The sequence below is a fragment of the Chrysoperla carnea genome, chromosome 5 (assembly GCF_905475395.1).
Source record: "Chrysoperla carnea chromosome 5, inChrCarn1.1, whole genome shotgun sequence".
In the NCBI taxonomy this organism is placed as follows: Eukaryota; Metazoa; Arthropoda; class Insecta; order Neuroptera; family Chrysopidae; genus Chrysoperla; species Chrysoperla carnea.
Window position 1 is genome coordinate 15,289,761 of NC_058341.1, and position 27,096 is coordinate 15,316,856.

General features: G+C 29.8%; 2 protein-coding genes across 2 annotated transcripts in view; both read right to left on the bottom strand.

Moving 5' to 3' along the window:
- LOC123300552 (lachesin-like) overlaps positions 1-27,096 on the bottom strand; it is a 260,969-nt gene that overhangs the window by 52,108 nt on the left and 181,765 nt on the right. Inside the window, exon 4 of the mRNA XM_044883137.1 lies at positions 5,206-5,391. Within this exon, the coding sequence (XP_044739072.1) occupies positions 5,206-5,391 (186 nt within the window). The remainder of the gene's footprint in view (positions 1-5,205; positions 5,392-27,096) is intronic.
- LOC123299634 (UDP-glycosyltransferase UGT5-like) lies at positions 6,505-8,582 on the bottom strand. The gene is made up of 3 exons (XM_044881902.1): positions 7,662-8,582; positions 7,380-7,602; positions 6,505-7,283 (listed from the first exon to the last, which is right to left on the bottom strand). The coding sequence occupies exons 1-3, from the start codon at positions 8,511-8,513 to the stop codon at positions 6,784-6,786; spliced, it is 1,575 nt and encodes a 524-aa protein (XP_044737837.1). The 5' UTR covers positions 8,514-8,582; the 3' UTR covers positions 6,505-6,783.

The window sequence follows — 27,096 nt, forward strand, 5'->3', positions numbered from 1 at the left end:
TAAATAGAATAAACGGCGAAGTTTTTTACTAGGAATTAATGCCTTTTAAGATCAAATCTTCGAATAAATCATTCGCCTAGGAAATTTATAGTTTTATAAATTAGCAATCTTTCTATTATTCAAAATGTATAATTCAGAAATGTGCTCACACAGAAAGCAAAGTAAAATAGAAATCGTTTTAAAAACAATAAAAAGTTCTTCTTTTAAAATGATTATGTCAAACATAGTTAGGGTACCCTACACACACACACACACACACACACATATGTACTATACCCTTACGTGTTACATGAATAAATAAAAAGAAAATCTACAATTAAAAAAGGATGTGTGTAGGTTTTTAGTGAAAAACGTATAGACAAAAAAAAAAAAAAAAAAACCATATGATAACCCACACTCTTACTCCTGACCTAAACCAAATGGTAATTTACTTGTTCCATTGTTTCAATTGTATGTGGTTTGAATATATGATTTATGTACTGACTATGGTACATTACCACGGTGTGATCCAAAATCGAATACAGACAAATTTTGTGTATGACAAGTTGAGAGACATTTCTTCACAAACTGGTAAAAGTACGACTATTTATTTACTAAATTAGAGTAATATTTAAAAAAAAAACCCGACGAATAAAGCAACAAAAAAATAAAAACTAACTTTTAAAAGTGCCGACGCCAGTCATTTACTACCTTGTGAGCAATTACGATTGGAAATCGAATCGATTTTAAGCTAAAGATATGGTTGACGTCAGCGTAATTTCTCACAACAAAATTATTGATTGAAGTATTGAAGAACTTGAAGAAATTGTTTTTTACTTTTTGTGAAATTTTGTCGGTCCTATTTCTTGCAGTTTTTTCTATTTATAGGTCCACTGTTTTTTTATCCCCCGAACGAAAAAAAGGGGTGTTATAAGTTTGACCGCTAGATGTGTGTGTCTGTCTGTGGCATCGTAGCGACTAAACGGATGAACTGATTTTAATTTTTTTGGTTTCATTTGAGAGGTAATTTAACGGAGAGTGTTCTTAGCTAGATTAGTGTTTTGTACCAGAAAAAACTAAAAAATTTGCGATGATCTTCAAAATTGATTCAGTTTGGAAAAGACATGACATATAATTTTAACATATAAATAATTATTATGGAAATGAATGGTCAAATAAACCTGTCTCCATTCATTTCGAAAAGTGAAATGGTAAAATAATTAAGTAATTCAAATAAATAATTCATAAGAACAAAGTCAACTCAAATATTTCAATTTCAATTAAAATATTTCCAAAGATTTGTACCAAAGAATGATAGCTCTCTAAGTATCCTTTTCATCTCATTTGATATCCTTGACCATCACTTTGATATTGATTTCAGAAGAAGGGTTCTAAGTTTAAAGTGTTTATCTGTGCGTCTGTGTGTTTCTCAGTGGTATCATAGCCCCTAAACGGTCATCATAGCTTCTAAAGTGGCATCATAGCCCCTAAAGTTTAACGCCTGTCAAGATTGATTAAACAATATATGGCCTGTCTATCGAATATAATCAGCGATCTTATATCGTCTAATATTTTGCCTACTTTTTTTCGTATTGTCTCATTTCTCTCGTCATTTACGGAATCATTGGATTTGAACATCTGGTATGTTTGATGGTATAATAATATGGTTTATTACGTGGTAGAATTATTTGTGAGTATACAGTTGTGTACTAGCTACGTGCGTTTAAATAACACATACAAAGTCTCATCATCGTCCAAGGTATGCTTTATATCATTCTACCAAAACAGAGAGAAGTAGTAAATTAATTAATTATGTAACTATCGGTGCGTTAATTTCTTTGGAAATATAAAACCGACAAACCCCTAGATAACAGACGTAATAATAATAATAATAATAATAATAATAGTAGAGTACGCGCACGGGTGAATGTCGGTCGTTCTATATATACCTACCTAATGTCGTTCGTGTGGACAATGTGATCAAACCATCGTTTTCACTTTTAACGTACTCGCTACCCAAAATAAATGTGTAATCATATACTTTGTGTCTACATAGAACATTCATTTCAGGGATGTTTACTTTTCTATACACATATTGTATACCTTTATATTTAGAATACCGGATGTTTACATTTAAAGTCTAAATTGACATTTAAATGTTTGCAAAAGGTTTCTCAACCAAGACGCTCGAATTTTACAATTCTGTTATTACATTCTTCCAGATGCAAGGAAAGTAATCGTTCCGCGAATGTAATAGATTCAGAAAATTTACAAGACTTGGAAAATCAGAAATTAAATGTACAATACGCACCATGTTAAAATTTGAAGGTGATTTACCTCACCATTTATAAGATAATTGCGATTAAAATTGGCATGTTTTACGCGTACAGCATGAGGGAAGATTGGGAAGCTCTAAGTTGTAATTGTTTTGCCTAGTAAAAATATCCCCATCAATAAGGCTGTCAATAAAAATTTAAAAATACATTTAGATATTTACTTAAGTGGAGGGGATACGGAAAAACTGAGCACCCATTGAGTATTGAGGGTGTGTGGAGCCTTCGCTGATACAGTTACACAAAACTTATACCTAATTTCACCACAAGCGCATATACTCTTACCGTGCATATAATCTGAAACTTTTGACAGTCTTGTAGTGACTAAAACATCCTTAACAACTTCAGGGCGATAGTAAAATAGTTTTGGTAACCTACATGAAAAGATATGGATCTCAAATGCATATGATTAAAATTTGACGTTACTTTGGATCATCCATAAATTCGATGGCATTGATTTCTTCCAATTCACCGACATTAACCAGCCACCAAGGTTGTATTACTTAACTCCACCTGAGTTCATCATTGACATCGAGTACAATTCATGCTGGCAGGTGATTTAAAAACTACTTAATGGATTTTAATGAAACCTTACAATTATATTGCTCATTTTTCACTACACCATCTACGAACATTATTTTTATGCATAAATTAATGATTTCTGTAAAAATAGAGAACGAGATACAATTTGTATCTGTTCAACTTGGTTTTTTGACATATTCAATGAAATTATACCTTCTTTTGCCTGTGTAAAACATTCATTTTGCCTATGTCGATTGTTCTGGAAGGTAGATAATCGAAAGCAAGGGAGATGAAGGCTATAATGGTGGAATTTGCTTTTAAACCCAACGAAGCGAGCTGCTATCTTGCTCAAGTATTAAATAAATAATAATTATCGAATTTCGTACCAAGAAAAACCTTTTCTGAGCAACTTATAAATTTTGCATTCTGTAGTTTTCGGACAAATCTAAATTTTGGGTAAGGACCCACAAAAACATTATTATTAAACACCCTGCATAAAATGTAGGTATACGTATTTTAAAATAGTTTCAAAAACACCTTGAAATATACTCTAAGGTAGTATCTACTGTCAAATAAGCTTTTAAGAATGGGTAAAAATATATACGTTTAAACCAGAATAATGTAAAAGTATACCTCATCACACTATTTTAATCCTCTGGTGGACTTTCCCTTTAATAACGTTGTCCATCATTCTAATATAAATTTGAGGTTTTTTAATTTTTAAGCGACTTATACCTACTTCCACCTATTCTTATAAATGTAGACGTAGAAAACCTCTACAGCACTCAACCCAAGCTTTCATCTCATTCTATCTAAAAAACATTATCTCATAGTGATATTTGTCAAAATAAATTTAGTATAAAAATACAAATTAGTTTAAAAACAGCAAAAAAAACTATTTTTGTTTTGTATAAATAGTAATTTAAAATTTAAATTAAGTGAGGGAAGAGTGAAAATTCTCATAAAATACGCATAATTCTTTTTTTTCCCAATATTCTGTTCAAGTGAACACAAAACAAATTACCTATACACGGTTAACGAACACGAAGCTCTCTAAGTATGTAAATTTTATTCAATTAAAAACATTTAATCAAACATTTTTCCCGCTACTGTTTTTAATAACAAAACAAACACAACATTTAACCCAAAATCAGTTTGATAGATTGTATTGTTTTTAGTCACATTTCCTCCGAAAATATAGACTTATGAACAGCATTAGAGATCAACCATAAGGGGCGGGTGTGCGTTATAAATCTGTTTATAATCCTTGGGGCCAGAATAAGGCTTATTTTGGTTCATTCTGAAGATTTCACATTCCTGGGGGACTTTTTAAGCTTGACGTCTGTACCGTGTAGGATTCACTTGATATATCTCGATAAATACTCTTTTTATCATCCATTAATCAAATTTCTATAATTTAGTGGGCCAGAATTATCCAAAATAATCAAAGGACACGAAAATTTGGTTGATTTTGTGGTGTAATAGCAACTTCTTTGAGATAACGACAAGTTGTAAAACAGATTCGATTTTATAGTTTTTACTAATCTCGAATTTTTGTGATTTTCTTGTAATTTTCTTCTTTTATAATCCTAGAAATACCTCGATTTTTTCTGCTCAATACCGACTAGTGCCTTTATCAATATGTATAAAACACGATCTTCATTAAACTGCTCTGTAAAACATATCACGAACATTGTACATACTTTTCGTCTATGTCCTCTGATGATGTCGTGTCGTGTCCTGTCGTATCGTTTGTTTCGTCAACATCATCATTTGCTGTTGGTTCAGACTATAAACATACAAAGTAAGCTGAAGTTCGTGTTTGAATTATTATGTTATTTAGGTTCGACATTGAATGCATCGATAATTTTATGTGTGTTCGAAACAACAAATTTCGATTTTGTAAAATGTTTAATGACCGAAAAGTTGTCACTATTATCTAGTGCCTCAATTTTGGGACTATGATCCTTATCGCACGATATTTGTTTGCTAGTTGGGAATTAAAACCAAAAAAACTGCAACAGACACCAAAAACCCACATCTAGGTTATCTAGGAAACTAAAATTTGTTCAACCCATTTAGGTTGCCATGAATTTTGAGAAAATGCAACAATCTTTTTTATAACTGTTAATTTGAATTTTTGGTCAAAATTTTATGTTTTATCATTTCAAAAAATTGAGTTGTGAAAATTATCAGAAGTTAAAGAAAACAGAGATCATTTAAAGTACAATGCAATTTGTATGTTATGTCATATTAAATGTCCTAATCAAACCAAATGTAATGTATTCACATATTGGGTTGACTACTAAATCAGAAGTATGTCTTTTTTAAAATTATGAAAATCTAATTTTAAAACAATATTTTTATTTACCTGACTTTTCATTGGATCTGTATTAATTTGACACATATATTGACCACGATCTTCCTCTTGTACATTTTTAATATGTAAATTCCATATGGAATAATCATTTTGTGATACACTAACCCGTGGATTTTGTGTAATTACATGGTCGTGTATCGCTTGTATTGCTTTTGTATCAGCTTTCACCCAGCCAACCTGAAACACAAGTAAATAATACAATTTATTAAATGATTTATTGCGAAAAATATTTTCATTTTTGTGAACGACAAAGACAATATATTTATTAATCATGAAGTTAATAGATATAGAACCAACAAAAGTGGTTGGTTGGTTAACAAGGACTCTTGTAAACCGTTAGAGATAGAACAAAAGTTTAAATATAAAAAACTAAGCCGCTTTTGTTTCAAACATCTTTTCGTAAACAATGTAACCACTGTTTAAATGTGACGGCGAAAATTATGACAAAACTTTGGTGTCTATTTTATCCAAAACTAAAACAGATTCTCGTTTGTTACGCTTAGAAGTATTGATGGTACGAACAAAATTTTTGTATAGGGCGCACATAATTGCTGGTTGTTAAACTTTTATAATTTATTAAAATTAACTGACATTAAACACTTTCTATACAGGGTATTTCAACATTTAGCTCAGTCAATTGCACTGTTTTCAATATAATGCATTGAAAATGTAATCATTTTATCTTTTTTTCTCTTAATTTAATATGCACAAGAATATTTATGTTTCAAGTTCTAAAATGGAACATGATTTGAAATGAATCGATATATTTCAATTTTTGTATTTGAGAACTTAGATTGAAAATTTAATCGCAATGTGTTCTTTTATTGAATATTTTCGAAGAAATTTGTAGTCAAAACTTTCTTTAGCAGGAAAGAGTCCTTAGGGAGTACCAACACGAGATTGAATCAATTTCCTCGCACTGACCCAAAATACAAAGTGGGTCCTATATTCGCAATTCTACTTAGTGCCTGAGCTAAAATAAGCATTACCTTGAATAATTGAAAATCTGAAAAATGATTTACGGAAATTAGTCTTTGTTTAGGAATTAAAAGATAGGTAAATAAATCAAAATTAGAAGTCATTGTAATACAATTTAATAATTTTCTTACCACAGATGATAACTCAGTTCTTATCAGTTACAATATTATATTTATGTACATATTTGCTTAAGATTTTTTTTCTTCAAATTTCTGACTAGAAACTTGAGCCAAAATGTCATGACATCCGAATTGTTTGAATTTTTTTTATATAAGAATTTAAGAAGGATTAGTAAATAAAACAAAAAGTTTAAAAAAATTAAATTTATTATATTTATTTTTTATCACAGATAACAAGACCACTATTCTTATTAGTGGGTTCTTAACTACTCAACAACTAAAACATTTGTTCCAAATTTTGAATTTTTGAGAAAAAGATGTATGGGAAAAAATTTCTATAAAAAATTCCCAATTTTTTCATTCAAATTAGCCGTTCTACAATAGACTTTCATTTTTGAACCATTTTCATTTGGCCAATGACATTAGAAATATGTAAAAATACAAATTATATTCAATGTGCTATGGACAAAACTTACTGTTCCTTGAGCTTAATTTTTTTTAAAGGAATAATTCGAAACAGCAATTTAATTACTTTAATAATTACAATTAAAGCGATAATTACTACCGCTAAAATAAAACCAATAATGTCGAGCATTAAATATTTATACCATGGAAAATCAGCTGCAGGAGAACGTAAGTGTTTAGCTCCACCATGTCGAATTACATATTCAACCCACCAAACAGCACGATCTAAAGGCTTTGTAGGTTGGTCCCATAAAACTGAAGCTAATTTTGTAATACTTTTCTTATATTTTGGATTGGAAGCTACGTCAGTTATAGCATCCAGGAATGTGTCGGCAGTTATATCATCAAAAGGTAAACGTCGACCAATTCCTAAATCGGCAATTCGACGAGCATTGAATTTTTGGTCACCACCAAAGGGCATACAAATTAGTGGTACGTTGCTTCGAATAGCTTCTTCCATGGATTGTATACCACCTTGAGTGATAAATGCTTTCAAATTTGGGTGATCTGCAATTGAAATGAATATTGTAATATTTTACGAAAATAATTAAGAAACAGCTCGATAAATAAGTCATAAAATAAGGTATAAGAAAAGTTACAAACCTAATACGTCTTGTTGGGGGAGCCAAGATTTGATTAAAACATTAGCAGGTTTATCAGGTAAAGTATCATTTTCCCATTTCCATAAAATATTATAGGGCAATTGTCTGAATACATTAAGAATAGCAGCCCTTTTTTCAGCTGGTAAATTTGTACTTTTTACATTGGATCCCAAACTAAAGTAAATAACACCTTGTTTCGAATCATCCAGAAACTGTTTTAAATCCTAAAACACATATTTGTTAAAAAATTGTAGACGACTTTAAAGACAAAGTTTAAACTTACCTTTGGTAATGGTTTTCGTTCTCTCATGTGCATTCCACCAATATCAATGTAATTTGGAACTTTTGGTCTAGGTATGTGAAATATGGGATTTGTATTGGTAAGTATTAAATCCACAGACTTTTCCAAATCCCACGCTGTTTTATCAGTTATGTTAAAATGTTTTGCAATCATTGCGTCACTGATAGGTAAATATTCTAAATAATAATACAATCGAAAATCAATGTGATGCCACAACAATTGTAAACGTTCCCAAAAACTTAAATTTCCACCCGAAAACTCGGTAAAAAAGCTTCCATAATAATTTGGATCTGTCGGATTGCCAATTGCATCCATAGCATTCAGACTAGTATCCAAAGATGCCAAACCAATAGCAGGACAATTAAATCGTTCCCGTAAAGCAAAAAGGTGAGCGTTAAACATTAACATTTCCACAATAACCAAGTCAAAATGTTCATTTTTGTTTTGAATTAATTCTTGAACTTTGGGTGCACTTAATACATTATCAGCTTGTGTGTAGAATAGTGGTAAAAATGATCGCATTAGACTTATTTCCGATGAAGGTTTATTATATTGAACGGTTTCTAGCCATTTTCTTGCATCGAAAGCATCATAAGTCTCCGTATGAATATCAATTTCTGTTATATTTGTTAATTTTGGATCATTCATAGGATCTGGAGAAATGGACACAACATCATGACCTCGGAATGATAGCTCTTTGATTAGATGTCGAAAAAATATATGATGACTTAATGATGGAGCTATCATTACGAATAATATTCGAGCACTAAAAGCTGAATTCACTAAGCACAGCCCTAACAATGCCTTTACAATAAAATTCATATTTAACAACATTTTTCACAAACAATCGTAAATTTTTGAACCGGTTTATTGATATATCTCACTAATAAACATTAAATGAAAGTGTTTTTATCATCTGTATTACTCATTTATAAATAAGATTTTTCAAATACGATCAATAAATATATCCTTGAAAATATGCCTTGTAATTATGAAATATTAATTTATTTTAACTATTTATTCTCATTGTCTCGCTTATCTTATTTAATTATGGAAGAGTCATGTTAAATAACATGCGATCGATGTATGATGTCAAACGTATACGGTAAAACTGAAATGAGAGTACTTTTTCAGGTTCCGTGACTAAAGTATGCTAACAAAATCTTCTTAGTAACTTTAACTCGTTCGTCCATCACTCTAATAGATATTTAAAGTGCTGTATATTTTAAGAACAATCAAATTAGGAAAAATCTCATCCTTAGGAAATGGAGCTTGCGCTATTAGAGAAGCGATTTTAAAGAAATTATCAATGGCAGGGAACACTTTCACGATCTCAAATACATATGGCATTAAAACCATCATTTTCAATTTCCAAAAGTGTAACACTGAATTCCTGCCTTCTTCGCTCTTATACTCAACCCCAAGAAACTGCCATTTTCTCCGCTTTAGACGTTTTTCTCAGCTTCGGAATAAATGAAAACACGACTTATGTTTCCGTGATTTTTATACAAAGGCTTAGATAATACACTTTAGTTACAGAACCATAAAAATATCATAAAAGTGAACATGACAATGGAGTTCCTCATGCAAGAAACGTGTTTTTTCCACAACGTTTTATTAATTTAATTTTTTTGGAACTTGTACCTTGCATAAGATCAAAAAGAAATATGAATTACCAATCGTTACAAACTTCAGTGAAATATCCAAAGTTAAGTTTTTGTTTAAAAATGAAGATAAAACTTTTTCTCTCAAAAAACAAAATGGTTTAGCATTGTAAAATTGAAGAAGAAAAATTTGTGACATGCTCAAAGTTTTCATGTGTATTTCAAATATATTCAAAACTAAAAGTTTTTTGGTGAATTAAAGAACATTCAATTTTTTAAATAAAAATTGTATCAAGGCTCATTAATATTATGGAGAGGATCGAGCCCTTACTTAGTAGTCTAGTTCCATATTTTTGTGGAGTTCAGCGGTGTTTTTGGGTATTATTTTGATTATATCTTCGAAATTCAAGTTTAAACGCAAATGATTAAGGAAATTTGCTACATTAGGAAATTTTCTCCATATTTTGATGTTTTGTAGAACTTCAGAAAGCTTTTGAATATTTGGAATAATGCAATATCCGGATTTCTTGACTTATTTTTGTATCAAGAGATTTAATATTATTAAAATAAATAATACCTTTAATAAATATTTATTTTTATCACTTATAATTAAGATCATTTATTATAAAAATTACAGTGAATCCGAGTTAAAACTATATACATTTTAAATTTGAAATATAACAAAGCGTTAGAAGATTTTACACCTTCTACTTAATTTTAGACATTGGACAAGTTCATTTTAATTCAGAAATGATCGCTCGCCAATAAAAGCATCTAAGAGGTAACAGCAAGGCTATTTATTTAATACAATCCCTTAATCATGATTAAATTTAATTTAAGCCACTTCTTAATTGTGTAATGGACGAAACTTATTCGCCTTTGTATTTAATTTTTCTTAAAGGAATAATTCTAAACAGCAACTTAATTAATTTTATAATTACAATTATACTGATAATTGCTACAGTTAAAATAAAGCCAAGAATATCAAGCATTAAGTGTTTATGCCACGGAAAATCAGCTGCAGGAGAACGTAAATGTCTTGCTCCACCATGCCGAATTACATATTCAACCCACCAAACAGCACGATCTAGGGGTTTTGTTGGTTGATCCCATAAAACTGAAGCTAATTTTGCAATACTTTTTTTATATTTTGGGTCAGCTGCCACGTCATTTATGGCATCCATTAATGTGTCTGTAGTTATATCATCAAATGGTAAATGTCGACCAATTCCTAAATCAACAATTCGACGGGCATTAAACCGTTGATCAACGCCAAATGGTACACAAATTAGTGGTACTGTACTTCGAATTGCTTCTTCTGTTGATTGCATACCGCCCTGGGTGATAAATGCTTTCAAGTTGGGATGATCTATCAATAAAACGACTTTTGTATTGTAGAATAATAAATACCTAATCAAACTAAAAGCTTGGAAAAACGAAAAACTACAAACCTAACACATCTTGTTGAGGGAACCACGTTTTAGCCAAAACATTTCCGAGTTTATCATGCAAAGTATCATTTTCCCATTTCCATAATATATTATAGGGCAATTGTCTGAATGCATTGAGTATTGCAGCCCTTTTATCACCTGGTAAGTTTGTACTTTTTACATTGGATCCCAAACTAAAGTAAATAGCTCCTTTTTTCGAATCATCCAAAAATTGTTTGAGATCCTGAAACACATATTTGTTGAAAATATTCTTAATTACATAAGAACAAGTTTACACCTTTGGCAATGGTTTTCGTTCTCTCATATGGATTCCACCAATATGAATGTAATTTGGAACTTTTGGTCTGGGGATATGAAATACGGGATTTGTATTAACTAACATCAAATCTACAGATTTTTCCAAATCCCAAGCTGTTTTATCAGTTATGTTAAAATGTTTTTCGATCATTTCATTGGAAATTGGTAAATATTCAAAGTAATAATAATATCGAAAATCAATATGATGCCACAATAATTGCAAACGTTCCCAAAAACTTAAATTTCCACCGCAAAACTCAGTAAGAAAGCCACCGTAATAATTTGGATCTGCTGTGTTTCCAATTGCGTCCAATATATTAAGACTTGTATCTAGAGACGTCAAACCAATAGCAGGACAATTAAATCGTTCCCGAAAACCAAAGAAGTGAGCAGTAAACATTAACATTTCCAAAATTACTAAATCAAAAGATTCATTTTTGTTGTGAATTAACTCTTGAACTTTTGGTGCACTTAATACTTGATCAGCTGCTTCATAAAATGCTGATAGGGATGATCGTAAAAAATTTATTTCTGTAGGTTTTTTAAATTGAAGCGTTTCCAGCCACTTTTGGACACTGAGAGTACCATATGCCTCCTTATGAATATCGATTTCGATTATATTTTTTAATGTCGGATTATTCATGGGATCAGGAGTAATGGATACGATATCATGCCCTCGAAACGATAGTTCTTTGATTAGTCGTTGAAAGAATATATGATGACTTAATGATGGAGCTATCATGACGAATAATATTCGAGAAGACAAAGCTAAATTCATTAAGCACAACCATAACAATGACACAACAAAAACATTAATTTTAAATAACATGTTCACTCACAATTGCAACTTTGTTGAACCATAAATGATGCAAATCATTTTATAAAGATAAAACTTTAGTGTTTTTGCTAACCAAATTCCTTATTTATCAACATTTCATAAATATGCCCTTGATATTTTTAGTATATTAATATTTAACATGAAATATGGTGTCACTTCTGGTACATGTACTGGCAAAGTTCTCCAGAGTTTATTTTTCAACGGGAAATTTCGGATATTTCTTTCTGTCGAGAACGAAGGTAGGTAGGGTAGAAGAATACCTTTCATTTGAGAGCAGTGGTAATAATAACGCGGTTGCAAAAGTAAATTGTCATCAGCTTTTCCGAAATAAATACATCCCTAATACGGAATAAATACATCCCTATGTAAGTATTTCAATATGAAAATAAGTATTCAAAATTCTGCCGTCTTGAAATCTACTTTTTTGTGACTTTGCCGGCTCTTAAACCATTATTGTTAATTAATTAGAGAAAAGTACTGGGAGCATGCGATACTTGGATATTTAAAGAGATACGAATTAATTGCCGCAGTTAATCGCAATATTTACAAAATCATTATTACATTATTTATTTGCAAATAATTTGTTTTGCTTGGAACTGCCTGGCATCCATTTTCTTACGAAATATTTTCAAATTTTATTTATGTATTAAAAAGAAAGTGATAGTTACTGAATCGATTGGTTTTTATCACTAAGTTACTAGATTATATTTGGTAGTAAATTGAATGTTTTTGAGAATGCCATCACTCCAGATTATATTGGAGAGATTATTTGAAAATGAGATCACGGACTTGAATATTGAACATTTATTCAAAAAACATCCTGTATAAAGAGTAAACTAAACTAATTTGATTAATCTTTATTTCTGTTCTGTAAATAAGTCAAAATTAGATAATAATTTTTGGATTATATATTAGGTATTGTATTTATAACATGACTAGACTTGTTTGTGATAATACAAGTGCTAATAATTATCTGTGTTAATCGGCCTTGGCGAACAATTAACACTCATAGTTCATTCACAATTCAAATTTGGATTTCTCTTATACCACGTGTCAACAAACTATATCAAGGTATACTAAGTTTAGTCCCAAGTTTGTAATGCCTTAAAATATTCGTAAACATCAGCTTTTACCCGCGAGGGCCCAAATTAGGTTTCAAACATTATATAATATGTACACATGCTTCGACTTGTTTGAAGTAAAATGTAGCAAAATTTATAACCAGCGATGAAATCCATGATGTTTAAAATCATGCAAATTGATAAGTGCTTATTTCTTTGTTAGTTTTATTCACACTACGATTTGAGTAAAATTATTTGCTAGAGTAAATTTGCCCCTTAAAACACAAAAATCAGAGAAATTTGACATTTAATCGGTGAAGACAGAGTATACTCGGCAAAGTTACCCGAAATGAAGCGCTGACAACCACACTATTGTCTTACTTCGCGACTATCTGATTTCGATGACTACATCGAAAAGTCAATAGTTCCTGCGGTAGTTCACTACGCGGATATGGATGCGGATATTTAGATGACTGATATCACCACATTTCCCAATTTGCCACATTACACATAAAAATGTAAAAGAAGACTTAATACCATAACAAAATTTGAAATTGATTAAAAAACGAAAAAGTTATAATCCTTCAAATATTATTTACCGCCTCTTTCTCACAAAAGACCGCCTCTTTATCTTCATGCCACCACGTTCCCCACCCCTTAATCTACATGCTAAAATGAACAGCAAAAAATTTTGTTAGAGTACAAAACCGCTGTTTTAATGAAGTCGAACAAGCTCAAGCGAAGAATGGCCAGATATTGCATGTATCACATCCACATTCTCGTGCCATACCCAACTTCGAGCTACTTCGCGAAAGTGTGGAGGACACATTTTTAAAAAGATTATCACCAAATCATTAAATAAATTTATTTTTGTGATTAAAATATTTATAAAGAAGCTTTGCCAAAATATTCGATTCTAACCAATAATAGTGTGGTTACATTGTAATCGTTTAGTGTAGTTCGCATACACAACATAAATGATTTATGTCGATTAGTAACAGTTTGTGAACAATAATAAATTGTACAAACTTCATTCAGTTAGTCATCGCTTAGAGCTGTACAGTTCCCTAGAGCTTATCTCAAAGTTTACTATAGTGAGGAGCTTGTATGTTATAGAATTGCTATCGTCATAACATATTTTTTCTATAGTTTTATAATATAGTTTTATGATATAGTTTATGTGATCCAATCTTTGAAAAAAAATCCCATAAACAAATTTTTCCTTATTGGTGTAGGGTCTAAACGTTTTCTAAAAATTGCATGGACAAAATGAAATAAGCAAAATAAAGTTTTATCTATCAGAGGATGCCAAAATTAAATGTTTTTTGGATACACAGGATAAAACACTAAATTGCCCAGCTTCATGCCTTCCCATTTTCAATAAGTGCTTACTACTCTGACGTGGAGTGAATAACAGTTTTTTTTACAACTTATCTTCCCAATAAAAAAACTTCTTATAAGAATTTCTCGGTGTAACATCTCAAAAATACAGTAATTACTTATTAATTTAATATCAAAGTAATTGATTTTTTGCATTTGTTTTCCATGCCGTCTGCATGTATGAAAACATATTACGCTCTTTTTGCACAATAGTGTATTCACTATGTGCTGAGTGAATTGACACTTTTTGGAATAGCCCAATAACGTCATGCAAGAGACAAAAAATTGAAATAAGATAATATTTTATCGAAGTTATAAATAAGCCAGTCATCATTACACTTATTACATACAATTAACTTGGCTGCATTGACCTCATTCACTTGACTCTATGATTAGATAATTTATTGAAGCAATTACAGTAGAATCTCGATAATTTAAAATGGAAGGGAATTTTTAACTAATTTTAGTATTCGAGTTTTTAACGTACTACTTATTTAATATGTTTTAATGGTTCATATTTTTGCTTAGTGAGATTTATTTATGTTCTTTGATGGTTAGGTTCCACTGATGGTTCGGTTCAAAAAGTATTCGTAAAACTTATCACAAACAAAAAGGGAACCCTACCTATACATAAATGCATCGCCGTTAAACGTTAGGTTTTAGATATTTTATAATAAGTACATTAACTTAGAGAATTTATGACAACTTGAAGTTGAGTGGACCTTACATGGTTCGAGTACCTTCTGTATTATTATTCTTCATTATCACAAGGACTAGGTTAAATTATGATTATACATACAGAAGCTATAAGTTTTTGAGGTCATCAAAACATTATTTGAAGCTATTGAAGTCCAGAGCCAAAATTATTCGTTTAAGTTATAGAGGCATTGAGGGGGAGGCTTTAGGTTCTGAGGGGTAGAGAATAAAAAAATTTATTGATTTATAGATGTTTGTATATTATCGAGGTTCTACTGTATTTGAAAATGACAATCATTTTGTAAAAATTGAATAATATATTCAATGTCAATGTTAAATTATTGTTAAAATTGATCATAAAAATTTCATATAATATTTTATAATATTAATAATTAATTATCAACAATATAGTTAAATATTTATAATTTTTCATAAAATAAACGTAATTAATTAAACTGCTGTAATTATGTCAATGATTTTTGTGATAATCCAATTTGTTATCTTATAAATAAAATCATAGCCACTTACAAAGCTATTTTGAGTTGGTTCTATTAAATTTTACTTGTTTGTGATAATTTACGGCTGATTTTATCAATTGTATTCGATCTCTATGAAGCTCCTCGAAAATCATCAATTGTATCGTATTTTAAACAGCGGGGTTGTTTTCGCTGGGTTCGAATTAGTTAAAAACCATGTTTTTGTTAATATTGGATTCAAAATAATTTTTTCGAATTTTTACGATTTTATTAAGGGGTACCCCTTAGAAAAATTCAAAAAAATCGAAAAAAATTTTTCGCCTCCAATTTGGATGAAAATCAATTTCTAAGGTATTTTTGACCCCAAAATAACAGAAAATGCGTCTAAAACATCGTACAACTTAAACCTTTCAAGATATGACGATCTCAATTTTCTCGATTTCGGATTCGATCTCTATGAAGCTCATATCTCGAAAATCATCAATTGTATCGTATTTTAAACAGCGGGGTTGTTTTCGCTGGGTTCGAATTAGTTAAAAACCATGTTTTTGTTAATATTGGTTTCGAAATAGTTTTTTCGAATTTTTACGATTTTATTAAGGGGTACCCCTTAGAAAAATTCAAAAAAATCGAAAAAAAATTTTCGCCTCCAATTTGGATGAAAATCATTTTTTAAGGTATTTTTGACCCCAAAATAACAGAAAATACGTTTAAAACATCGTACAACTTAAAGCTTTCAAGATATGACCATCTTAATTTCTTCTTTTTAAATTCGGGGTTTCTTCCATAGATAGAGCTCCCTAGTGTACCTTGTGTATTGGCTATTTTGCTTACCTTTAGATAAGTAAACTTGACGTCATACAGATGTTGTCTCATAAATAGAGACATCTTTCAAGAAAATGAAGAATAAGATGACCCTATTCCACTATACTTGTTTTTCAAATTTTTATTAAAAATAAAACACTGATATGAATAATTCATATAGAAAAGTTATAAATAGACATAGATGGATAAAATGGAATCTATTGGAGATGAACAGATAGGTCTAGGGCCAGGTTTGGTATTAGAAAGTCATTTCAGTAAGGTTGGAAATTTAAGAGATAATTGTGAAGGTCGTGCAAGACAGCTTTTCTCTAAACGAAAATCTTCATACCTAGGAAAGCTTTTTTTCTGCAGGCATTTCTGCAAAAGACGATTATTTATTATTTTTAGTTATTAATTAATCACATAAATCCAATTCCTATAATGTACTACCCCATCAACTTTAACGGTGATATTTAGATAAGAACATGATTGAAAAAAAGAACAATTTTTGTCTAAAATTCGTCTAAAAGAATGAGATACCAGTTTTCCGATACCTTAAAGAATTCAATGTTCAAGTTCTGGAATGACTGACTCTTTGCTTTTTTGAGTTTTCCATAAAATGATTTACATTTTCATTCACGTATCTTCTTATTCCACCGTTGTTCTCAATGAATATTCATCAATTTTAAGCTTGGCACACTATTACAAATTTTTCAGGCACCTTGCAAAAACGGATTCCGCCAATGAACAATTTTGTACAAGAAAAAGTTGTTAGATATGATCTTGTTGGCAGCCTCACCAATTTCAACCCGTTCTGAAATGACTCAAAATGCTACACCCAGCCCAAGAACTATGAGAAAATCACCATTATGTTGTTTCAAAACAAAATAAAACATTTATTATTAATTCAATTATGAAAATAAATTATTATAAAATAATAATAATAAAATAAAATAAAATATAAAATATGGTTTTGGTTTGAAATATAATAATGTAACAAATACGTCTATCAAAATTATATTATAACATTATATTTTATTTTATATTGCAATCAATTTAATTTATATATAGGGTTGTTCAATTAGATGTCACCACTTATATGGTTGTGCATGATCTTTATATGGGGCAGTCTACCGTGGTTGATTAAAAATTGTAACCCCTGTAGTTTTGAGAGAGAGAAGGATGGTAGCAACTTTGATCCTCCAAGCTACTATCATCCTTCAGGTGGTCATATCATTTCTGCATCTGCCCTAAGAGGTAACATATTATTGAACAACCCTGTATTGTTTTAATCAAAAGTTACCAAGCCTAAATGAGGATTGTTTTGTATAGGGTCAAACTAGAAAGCCAAGACTGTCCCAATCTTGTATTATCATAATGTCAGATACTGATCCAAGCTTGAAAGCAAATAAAAAATCTTTAATTCCTGCTTTTATGGTGTCTAGTTTAATACCTGCATCGATTCCTCTGATAATATGGTGTTTGATAAATTAGGAAGCTTTATACATAATAAGTAGTATGATAGATGTATCAAATTTCTTAAAACTAAGTTCATCAGATGCCTTGGGTACGACAAGGTCTTGCAAACCCATATATGGTTTATTAGCCTTAGATTACTGCTAGTAACCGAGGCTTGAATTATTACTGAAAACTTGATAGGAGTGGCCACAAACCAATTCCTGGTCAACCTTAATTCCCTTAATGATATAAGAAGTAAAGGCCGCTTGTGTACCAATGGTATTTTCGGTATCATAACGAACCCTATGGTCTAAGTGTGTCCCACCTCAGGACAACGTGTCATACGGCTTTTGCTACGCAATTCACCCATAAATTGTCTTTCTTTTACTTTAAAAATACACAAAAGTTGTTTTGTGGAAAGAAAAAAAACAAAAGATCGTTTGTTTGTGTATATAAGTGACGTCATAATATTAACAACAACAATAACAGTTTTATAGAGGTTATGTTATAGCTATGTTATTTTTTAACTAACTGTCAAAAAGATGAGTGACTTATTATTATCATTGTTTTATAAAACTTATATTATGTGTTTTGACTTCACTGCTGCTGCTGCTATGGTCACAAACATAATATTATATAAATTTAAAATTAATGTTTATTTTGTTTTTGTTTGTATTTCAAGTTATTTAGTGGTGAGGAATGGGTGCGTGTTTCATTTTAAAATAAATATATATATAAAAAAAAGTTTTCTCTCACTTAATTTATAAGTAACTGAAACATAAACAATATAGTATAAAACAAAAACACAAGTGGATTTTATTATTATCATAGAGCAGAACGAACTATCATCGTTTTCAAAGAGAATGATAAGGGTTTTTTTTACTCTTTATTAAATTTTATTATATATTTTTTAAAAGTTGGTATTTATATTTTTTGGGGAAAAAAAAATGAAAGTAACTAGATTTACTTCGGTAATTGTGTTTATGTTTGGTTTTGACGTGTCTAGGAATAGGAAGTTTTAATCGAGAAAATCAAGAATATAAGAAAAATAATACTTTAATTTCCATTATAGCAAATGGAAAAAAAAGGTTTAAATTTTTTCCATATCGCCGAATATTGATTGATTCGATTTATTCATGAATTTTCGTCATAACAAAATGCAATCATAACAAACAAAATCATTTCTCAACCCTTCCATCAGTTGCAATTTTATCACGTTGTGGTCAATAACTAATCTTTTGGGGAAACTCGATTTTTATAATTTCGACACTCGGTCACGGTTGAAATCTCAAAAAGAAAAAGGTAAAGAATTTGAAATTGCCTCAATATGGTCTTACAGTCTATTTTTAATAATAAATTTTCAAATTATTAAATTATTTTATGTTTTATAAGTCCGTTTTATGAACGTGGCATATTGAAAAGTATTTTTTATTTAAAATTTTTATTTTCTTTTACAATTTTTGTATTAACACAAAAAAAAAACAAACTGTCATTTAAAAGTGTTACACATTTCAAAACAAACAAAAAAAGTAAAACTTAGTTGCAACATGACATCACGAGGGAATGTAAATATGGTAAATATTCACAACACAAAATAACAACATATAATAATTGATAAAAATCAATTTTTATTTTTGAAAAAAGTTTTTCTATTTACAAAAATATAAAATAAATAAAATTTAAATATTATTTTGATATAAATCATATATGAAAATGAATTTGTTGACATTATTTTATATATTATAATGAAATTATACTCATGAGAGGAAAAACTAAAGTCGTTCGTATAAGAATGAAAATATGTGACATATATGTAAGGAAAACGACAGCACCAAGGATCAAAATTTACAATTATATGTTTTTAAAGACATTTATTTTAAATTATAGCTTATGATTAATGGTACAATGCCATAATGTACCATTGGTCACACCCGTATGTACTATAATTATTCAGACCGGTTATACTTGAAGGGAAATATTTAATTTGAGAGCGTCCATAAACAGCGAGGCTCAAATCAAGCCACGTGGAATTCCACCCTCTCTCTATGTAGCCTGTCGTAGCCGTTACTATGATCCCACTTCCGGATGGAATTTAATTTTTATCAAGTTTAAAAAAGATTTTGTATTTGCTGAAACACTGGCCTTACTGCAATGTAAGAATATGGCGTTCGTAAAATATATAAGTGTTCAATGATTGAATATAATTATTTATATACCGCAAGTTAAAGGTTAAATTATTTACAAGATGCAGAACAAAATATATCAGGAAAGCCACCCTCCTATAGTGTAAATTTGGTGTAGCTTTTGAAGCAATCCCCTCCCCTTCTTGACTAGATCACGTGGTTTATAGATGCTTCTTTTGCAATCTTTTAAATGCACTCTAGAGAAGAACATCATTTAATGTGAGTGATGGAATATCGAAAGCTCTCGTTTTCTGATCAGTAGCCACGCCAATGATATTGTCAAAGATTCGAGGTGAATGGCAAATCTTTTTTTCACTTGTACTTATGTACTTGTAATTCTGATGTTTGATTCAAGGTATATGACTTTTCGTCTTTTTAAAGCTTTACCTCCTCAATATTTTACGTGATATTTAAAACATGAAATATAGCTATATCAATATCTTTCAAGGAATTAAGAATGATTCAAGGTACAAATGAATAGAGGTACAACACATTACCCCCGTAATATGTATAAATGTTTGAAAAGTTTCGTTGTTTTTACAAATGTTGTATCGTTTTTAAAAACAAGCAAGCAACCTTCAACTTGTTTCTTTCTCGAAAACATATGTATGTATATATGTATGAATATATGTTTTTCATACTTTTCTTGCCTCCTTTGAAATATGAAAATTCCCCAATTGACAATTTTTCGCATAAACAATATACCATATACATATATCTGTATAATATGGCAAGAAAAGATATGTCATATAATATAGCTTTTGTAAAAGAAACATATCAAAATTTTCCGTGTATCAATAAAAATATTTGTATAATGTTTAAATTATATTTACTGTTTAGGAAATGATAATTTGATTTGAAATATTTTCAAATCTTTCGGAATCTTTCTTCGAAACCAAAGCTGATGTATGAAGTCCTTAAATGAAGATAATGAAGGAACGATTCTTCTCAAAATAGCTACATTGGAAAATGGAGGAAATAGAAGACAATCGACTAGTCTGGCTTTTCAAAGTAATTAAGTAGTAGATATAAGTGTCAAACTTTACTGAAAAGTAAAAGTAGGTGATATTCAGAGTGGAATTAAGTTGCTACTGAATAAGGCAATTCGTATCATGGTTGGACGATCTTGATCACTAACAGGACTTGAAAAGATTTCTGTCTCATTTCATTTACAGAAAAATCACTGAAAAAGAATTGTTTTCAAAGGGAGATACAAAAATTTGCAAAAAATTAATTTTCAATGATTTATCAATTAATCCTGCGGCTTGATGGGCCTTGTGAGGTACAAAAATATATTTATTTTCAGAACAAAATTCACCGGAACGTTTTGTCAATGACAATGTGTAATAATTTTTTCTAGTGTGGGTTCCAGTATTTGGGTAGGATTCTTTTCAGGGTACTGTGGAAAACGTTAACAAGAGAAAAAACAATACAAAAACAGCATTTGCTCAGTTGCAATCAATATGGAGATCATACCAACTTAAAAACCATACAAGATTAAGCATGTTTAAAAGGAATATCAAATTTTTATTATTCAAGAATTTTATAACAAGAACTTTAACCCAATCAAAGGCAGTTAATGTAGAAGAATAGATAACAATAAAAGAAGAAGAGATAATATTGATAAAACAGTATTTTCGAAGAAGCGCTAGAGTTTAATTTCCAAGTAAAATGAAAAAGCTCCCAAAAAAGATGAAAAAAACATGTACTATGTAGAAGTCCTAACAAAGAAGTTAGAAAAGATAATTTAGACAACTTTCCCAAAAAAATGAATATTATACACATTATATATTTACCCTATTCTTTCTTCTTGTATATAAATAAAAATATATATAAAGAAAAATATTATTATTAAAAGACATATCTTGAAATCTAATATTTTCTGACAAATTCAAACATATTTCTTCAAGTTTATATATAAAAAATAAAATAAATATAAATAAAATAATAATAACAAATCTAAAAACGATCATTCACCAAAACAACACAACACACTGTACCAAAATTGTATTGAAAATAAATAATATTTATTATTTGATTGATTTAATCTGTGTGTTGTGTCGAGATTTTGTTTTTTATTTTTTATATTTTTTTTTAATTCTAGACTTGGAGACACGATCACTAAATTTCAAACCATTTCCAATTTCAAACTTTGATGTTGAAAGAGAAAGTATAGTCTCATCACTGGTGGTCGGAGCCTTTCAGAATTTTCAGAATTAACCGTTTTTTATCCGTAAATTATTCGTAATATATTTTATTTTGATAATGAATTAGTTTTTTGAAGATGTTCCTCTCTGCTAACTTGATATTATGTAAGCGGATCAATTCTCAATATGGAAAAGTTGGATAGTTCGAAAAGTGGTGAATAAATGAATTGGTTAATGGATTTTTTTAATTTTCGACGGCCAAATTTTTTTAAATAAGTCATTTTCTTACTGTTATTCACGAAATTGTAATACAGCTTTTAACTCCACGATTCCAAATACATATCGTTCGCATAGATGGTTTCAGTTACGGCGATATGGTGGCCGTCGGAAAAATATGATGATATATGGAAAAAGAAAATGAGCTTGTGTCACCAAGTCTATCCAATTTTTTTTAAATTATGTTTTGTAGTGCAACATGAAAAAAAAGCGAAGAAATAAACACGAAAATATATTTAGAAAATATGAAAATTCTAAGGGTTAGTTACTTTACTATTTGACTGCAAGTGGCAACTTTAAAAAGAAAAACTAAATATTTTAAGTGTTATGTTCCATGTCATAGATGGTTCGTTTGTAATATTTAGGGAATTTAAGTTTATAGAGGAATAGTTTTCTTAAAAAAAGTACCTAAGTTTGTAATAATATATTGACATTTGTATGTAGCTCTTAAGATAACCATACTGATATTTTTCGAAACCTTTCTACATTTTTACTACGATTTTCTTTACTATTTGAAGATCAATTTCATTCAATATTTGTACTTTTTTTAAATTGTACCATGTTTCCTAAATGGTATCGATACATAGTTGCTGAAAACATACATTTAAAGCTCTATACTTAACGTAAGGATCCAGGTGGAAAGTTTACACTTTCGTACCGCTGTGCTAAACAAATCCGCCACTTTCCGCCTTCGTTGAGCAGAAAAATTGTATACACACCAGCGTAGCAAGTAAAAAATGTCTCAGATCTCATGTTTGTCATCCTCTGCCTCGACTCGGGCGAGGCAGAATGGACATGATCTCTGAGTCTCACTGCAAAATATTTTTAGTTGCATAAAGTTACTGGAATTCTGTCCAGATATGGATCAGTGATTTAATAAGGTTCACAGAATACTTTAGGCGGACAATTGATTACAAATTCTTGTTGATGTTACCAAATCCTAAATAAAACATATAAAACTAACTCTCATGTGTATATTTTATACATGTTTTATTAAATAAATATACAATTTTTCATCCCCATTTCACAATAATTTCACCACCCTCTTTGTATGGTATGGTGGTAATGTATGTGAATATTATTTTTCTCTAAAACTGTGTGTTGGAACTGGAGAAAAACTTTTAAATTTAAAATGAGAGAATAGCACATAAATCTTTACTTTTTCAAATATTATTTGAATGTATGAATAAGAATAGAAGAAATACTTTAGGGCAGAAGGTGGAAATACAAAAACCCTGTAAATACTTTCCAACCTACATCTTTATAGGTATACAGCTACCGTAAATTTATTTAAATAATTATTATAATCATTAATAAAGTCATGCAGACAATATGGCAGTCATGCTTGTGTCTTAGAAAACATGAAATGACTAAACCATTAAAAGAGTTGGTTATTTTTTATTTGACAGCGCATTCATACATTTTAACAGTGTTATTGTAAGTTACTATGGTTTTTAATATCAACCTATTTATTCAACGGTTGTTGAAACCCTATTTAAAGGAATCAGCTCTGGCATTGTAAAATGATTTCCTAAATAACCCTTAGAAAATCCAACAATTCGAAGTAAATTGTTCAGAGAGTGATCAACCCTTAAAAGGCGTAGTTCTCTAAATAATGTCCTTGCTTAGTGTTGTTCGACTACCTAAAAATTATGTTTGTACAAATGATTGACTTGTTTCAACTTTCTTCCAGAAAAATATTTATTTGAACCAATAATTTTCTCCAAGTGTAAAGTTTATTTGTAGCAAGAAAAGTTTTCTATACGCTATAAAGTTTTTTCTTGTATCAAGCTAAGATTTCGTTTTCCTTTTAATATTCTTCAGTCAAGAAAACAATTTTTCTGTTTAGTTTTATACCTATTTTGAATGAAATTTATTTTAATGCAAAGTTCAAAGTAAAATTATCTCATATATTTATATCTCCAAGTAAGTAACTTATGAGCTTTAAAAAAGAAGCTCACTTTAATATTATAAATTATTGAAATATATTTAGATATCTTTATCATATCATATATTGTAATTGTAAATAGCTTAATTATTTCATAAATTTTAATATCGTCAACATCAAAGGTGTTAGAAAGTTTAATTTAATACATTCATTTATAGAATAGACTCCTGTACCGGCGCTATTAATGAATATTCCCATAAATATGACAACGGAGGATTTGTTATAGTAAAAGAAATAGAATGATACAAAAAAGTTAATTTTAATGAAATAAATTAAACTATTAAAAGTTTTAATGAAAGTTTTTAAGACAATTTAAATAAAAATCATTGTTCTTTTAGATATAAATTATAATTTCCATATCAATTCTGGAATGCAAAAAATATTTCATCCTTATTTACGTTCAATAAGCAAAGAAACATCCAAAAATAAACTGAAACGCTCGAAAACCTTGTTAGCTCTGTATCATTAAAAAAACATAGTAGGGTAATTGTGATATTGTCCATGATTGTCCATAATTGTGATATAAGCACCCTGCACTCAGAAATTAAAAAGTTGTGTTTTGTTCAGGAGACGTTGTATACCTGAGTAGATCTCGATTTACTTTAAATAGTCGTAATGTTTTTGGTATACATCACTGAAGCATTATGATTCTCGGTAGCTACTGACAAGGATACATGAAATTAATGATAATCACTTCTGGCTTCAGAGTATGCTCTACAAATATGCATATTTCATAATATCTTACTAACATCTTCACTATACGTCATTACGTCATTTCGTCAAATAGTTTAAGTAAATACTTCTTAGTTTTATAAAAAAAATTTTAAAAAACTTTTAGCAATACATGTATTTTGAAATCAGTGAATCAAAAATGGAATTATTTTCGTTAATATTGTGAAGGCATAGTGAGGCAGCGATACCGGTAGTCGTCACGGGCAGACCAATTGTACCAGTAAAAGTACAGCCTATAAAAGCCAAGGTGTTTGCAATGGCAAAACTGTCTAACAATTAAAGTGTATATTACTAAAAGGACAAGAAAATGATTTTAAAATCAACAATTTTCGAGACTGCTTTTTTCGAGAAAAACGCACTAAAAATCGTATTAAAAGCAATCAGACTCAAGCAATTCCTTCTTTCAATAAGAAAAGAAGTATCAAAAATCCAGCAATCTTAAAATTATCTTTTTCGTGATGTTCCCCTTATACCAATAGTACGACCATCCTTGACGACCTTCCCATATTTTAATTTTATTGAACTTTAAATTTTCGATACAAAAACATAAAATATAAGACGGATATTTTGTGATCTATCGAATTATTTATCTGTGTTTAAAAGACAAAATAAGATATTTATTATCAAGCGATAAATACAAAGTATAAAGAAGAATATAATAAATATGCTGTGGAATGGAGCGGGGAGGGTAAAATGGTGGTTTTTGTTGTCTAAACAGATATCTATAAACCGCACACCACTGTGAGATATTTTAAAGCTTTATATACGAGAAAAGAAACCAGAAGAAAATGATTCCAAAGGTAGAAAAAAGATACTTTACACACTGAGATATTTAGTGTACTAAATGTTTCAGGATAAATCACTCTTAAATCACTAATTTTGGTCAGCAAAAACCAATTCGAAAAAGGTAAAGAATTTCATATACATAGAGTTAACAATCAGCCACACCTCCCCCCCCCCCCAAACTTATATAAATCCTATTCAGTTTTGTCTCAGTTCTGCAACTTTTATCGATAGTATAAAAACCAATTTACTTAGAAAAAATAAAAAAGTACATATATTTTCGAAGTGACCGTGATTGAGAACTATCGAAGTAGGCTGCAAATGTTTTTGTAGGAATTCTAACAATTATTGTCAATTACGTCCAGATCAGATTCCGACACATTTTTCGGATTAGACACAAACGCAAACAAATTCGTTAAATAACTTTCTTCTTCTTTAGGATTTATAAATGAAGATATATTGACATATTTAATACAAAGAACCGATTTTCTGAGCCATTCTGTACGAAATAAATATCGTTTGTTTACCTAGAAAAGTAGAAAAAAATACATCGAAGAATAAGTAGAACCAGCTTTTTATACATATGTGTGTTTGTATGTGGAACTTAAGTTTTTTTTTTTCACACAATAAATCTCATATATGTGTGCTTTGGTGGGGTTGTGCACCACTGAGATAATGTTTACATTCAACTCTGGTTGGTAGTGTTCAATGGTGGTTGAATTTAGCTTCATTGTGTGTCAACACAGAAACAAATATTAAACCTATGCTGTTTTTTTTTGTTATTGTTGTGAATGCCTTGGTTTTTTTTGTGTACAACCTGGTGGCGTTTGGCTGTGTGAAAACATTAAATATCATTCAAAACTACATCCAGAATTTTTTCAGGGATGTGCTTACAATATTCGGTGGGATCTTTGGTAAACTAGTTTATTCTTGTAAAAGATTAGCTCACTAGGCGATACCCATGATTTTGCACTCACAGTCTCTAGTGATCTAATGGCGCAAGACAATGTTTCTTATGCCACTAATTTTATAACTTTTGTATCATCCTCGGGCATCCTATGAAAAACTTGATCAGATATCGGATACAGATACAGGAGGATCGCGATACCAAAAAATTTTATGGCGAAGAAAAATTAACTTTTCATTAATTAAGTTTAAGGTTGTTTGCTCGAAAAAACATAAAAAAATGGTTCATTTTGCATTATCTGCCTGTATTAAGTTTTTTAAAGTTTGGAAAAATTGATAATAAATTTTATCGATCTATTTTTGCAGATAAAATCATT

Bases quoted from the DNA above. Each gene is read 5' to 3' on its own strand.
- LOC123299634 (XM_044881902.1), bottom strand. From the start codon at position 8,513: ATGTTGTTAAATATGAATTTTATTGTAAAGGCATTGTTAGGGCTGTGC. The intron at 7,603-7,661 runs GTAAGTTTAAAC...TATGTGTTTTAG, and splicing joins AACGAAAACCATTACCAAAG to GATTTAAAACAGTTTCTGGA. The intron at 7,284-7,379 runs GTTTGTAACTTT...TTTCAATTGCAG, and splicing joins CCCCCAACAAGACGTATTAG to ATCACCCAAATTTGAAAGCA.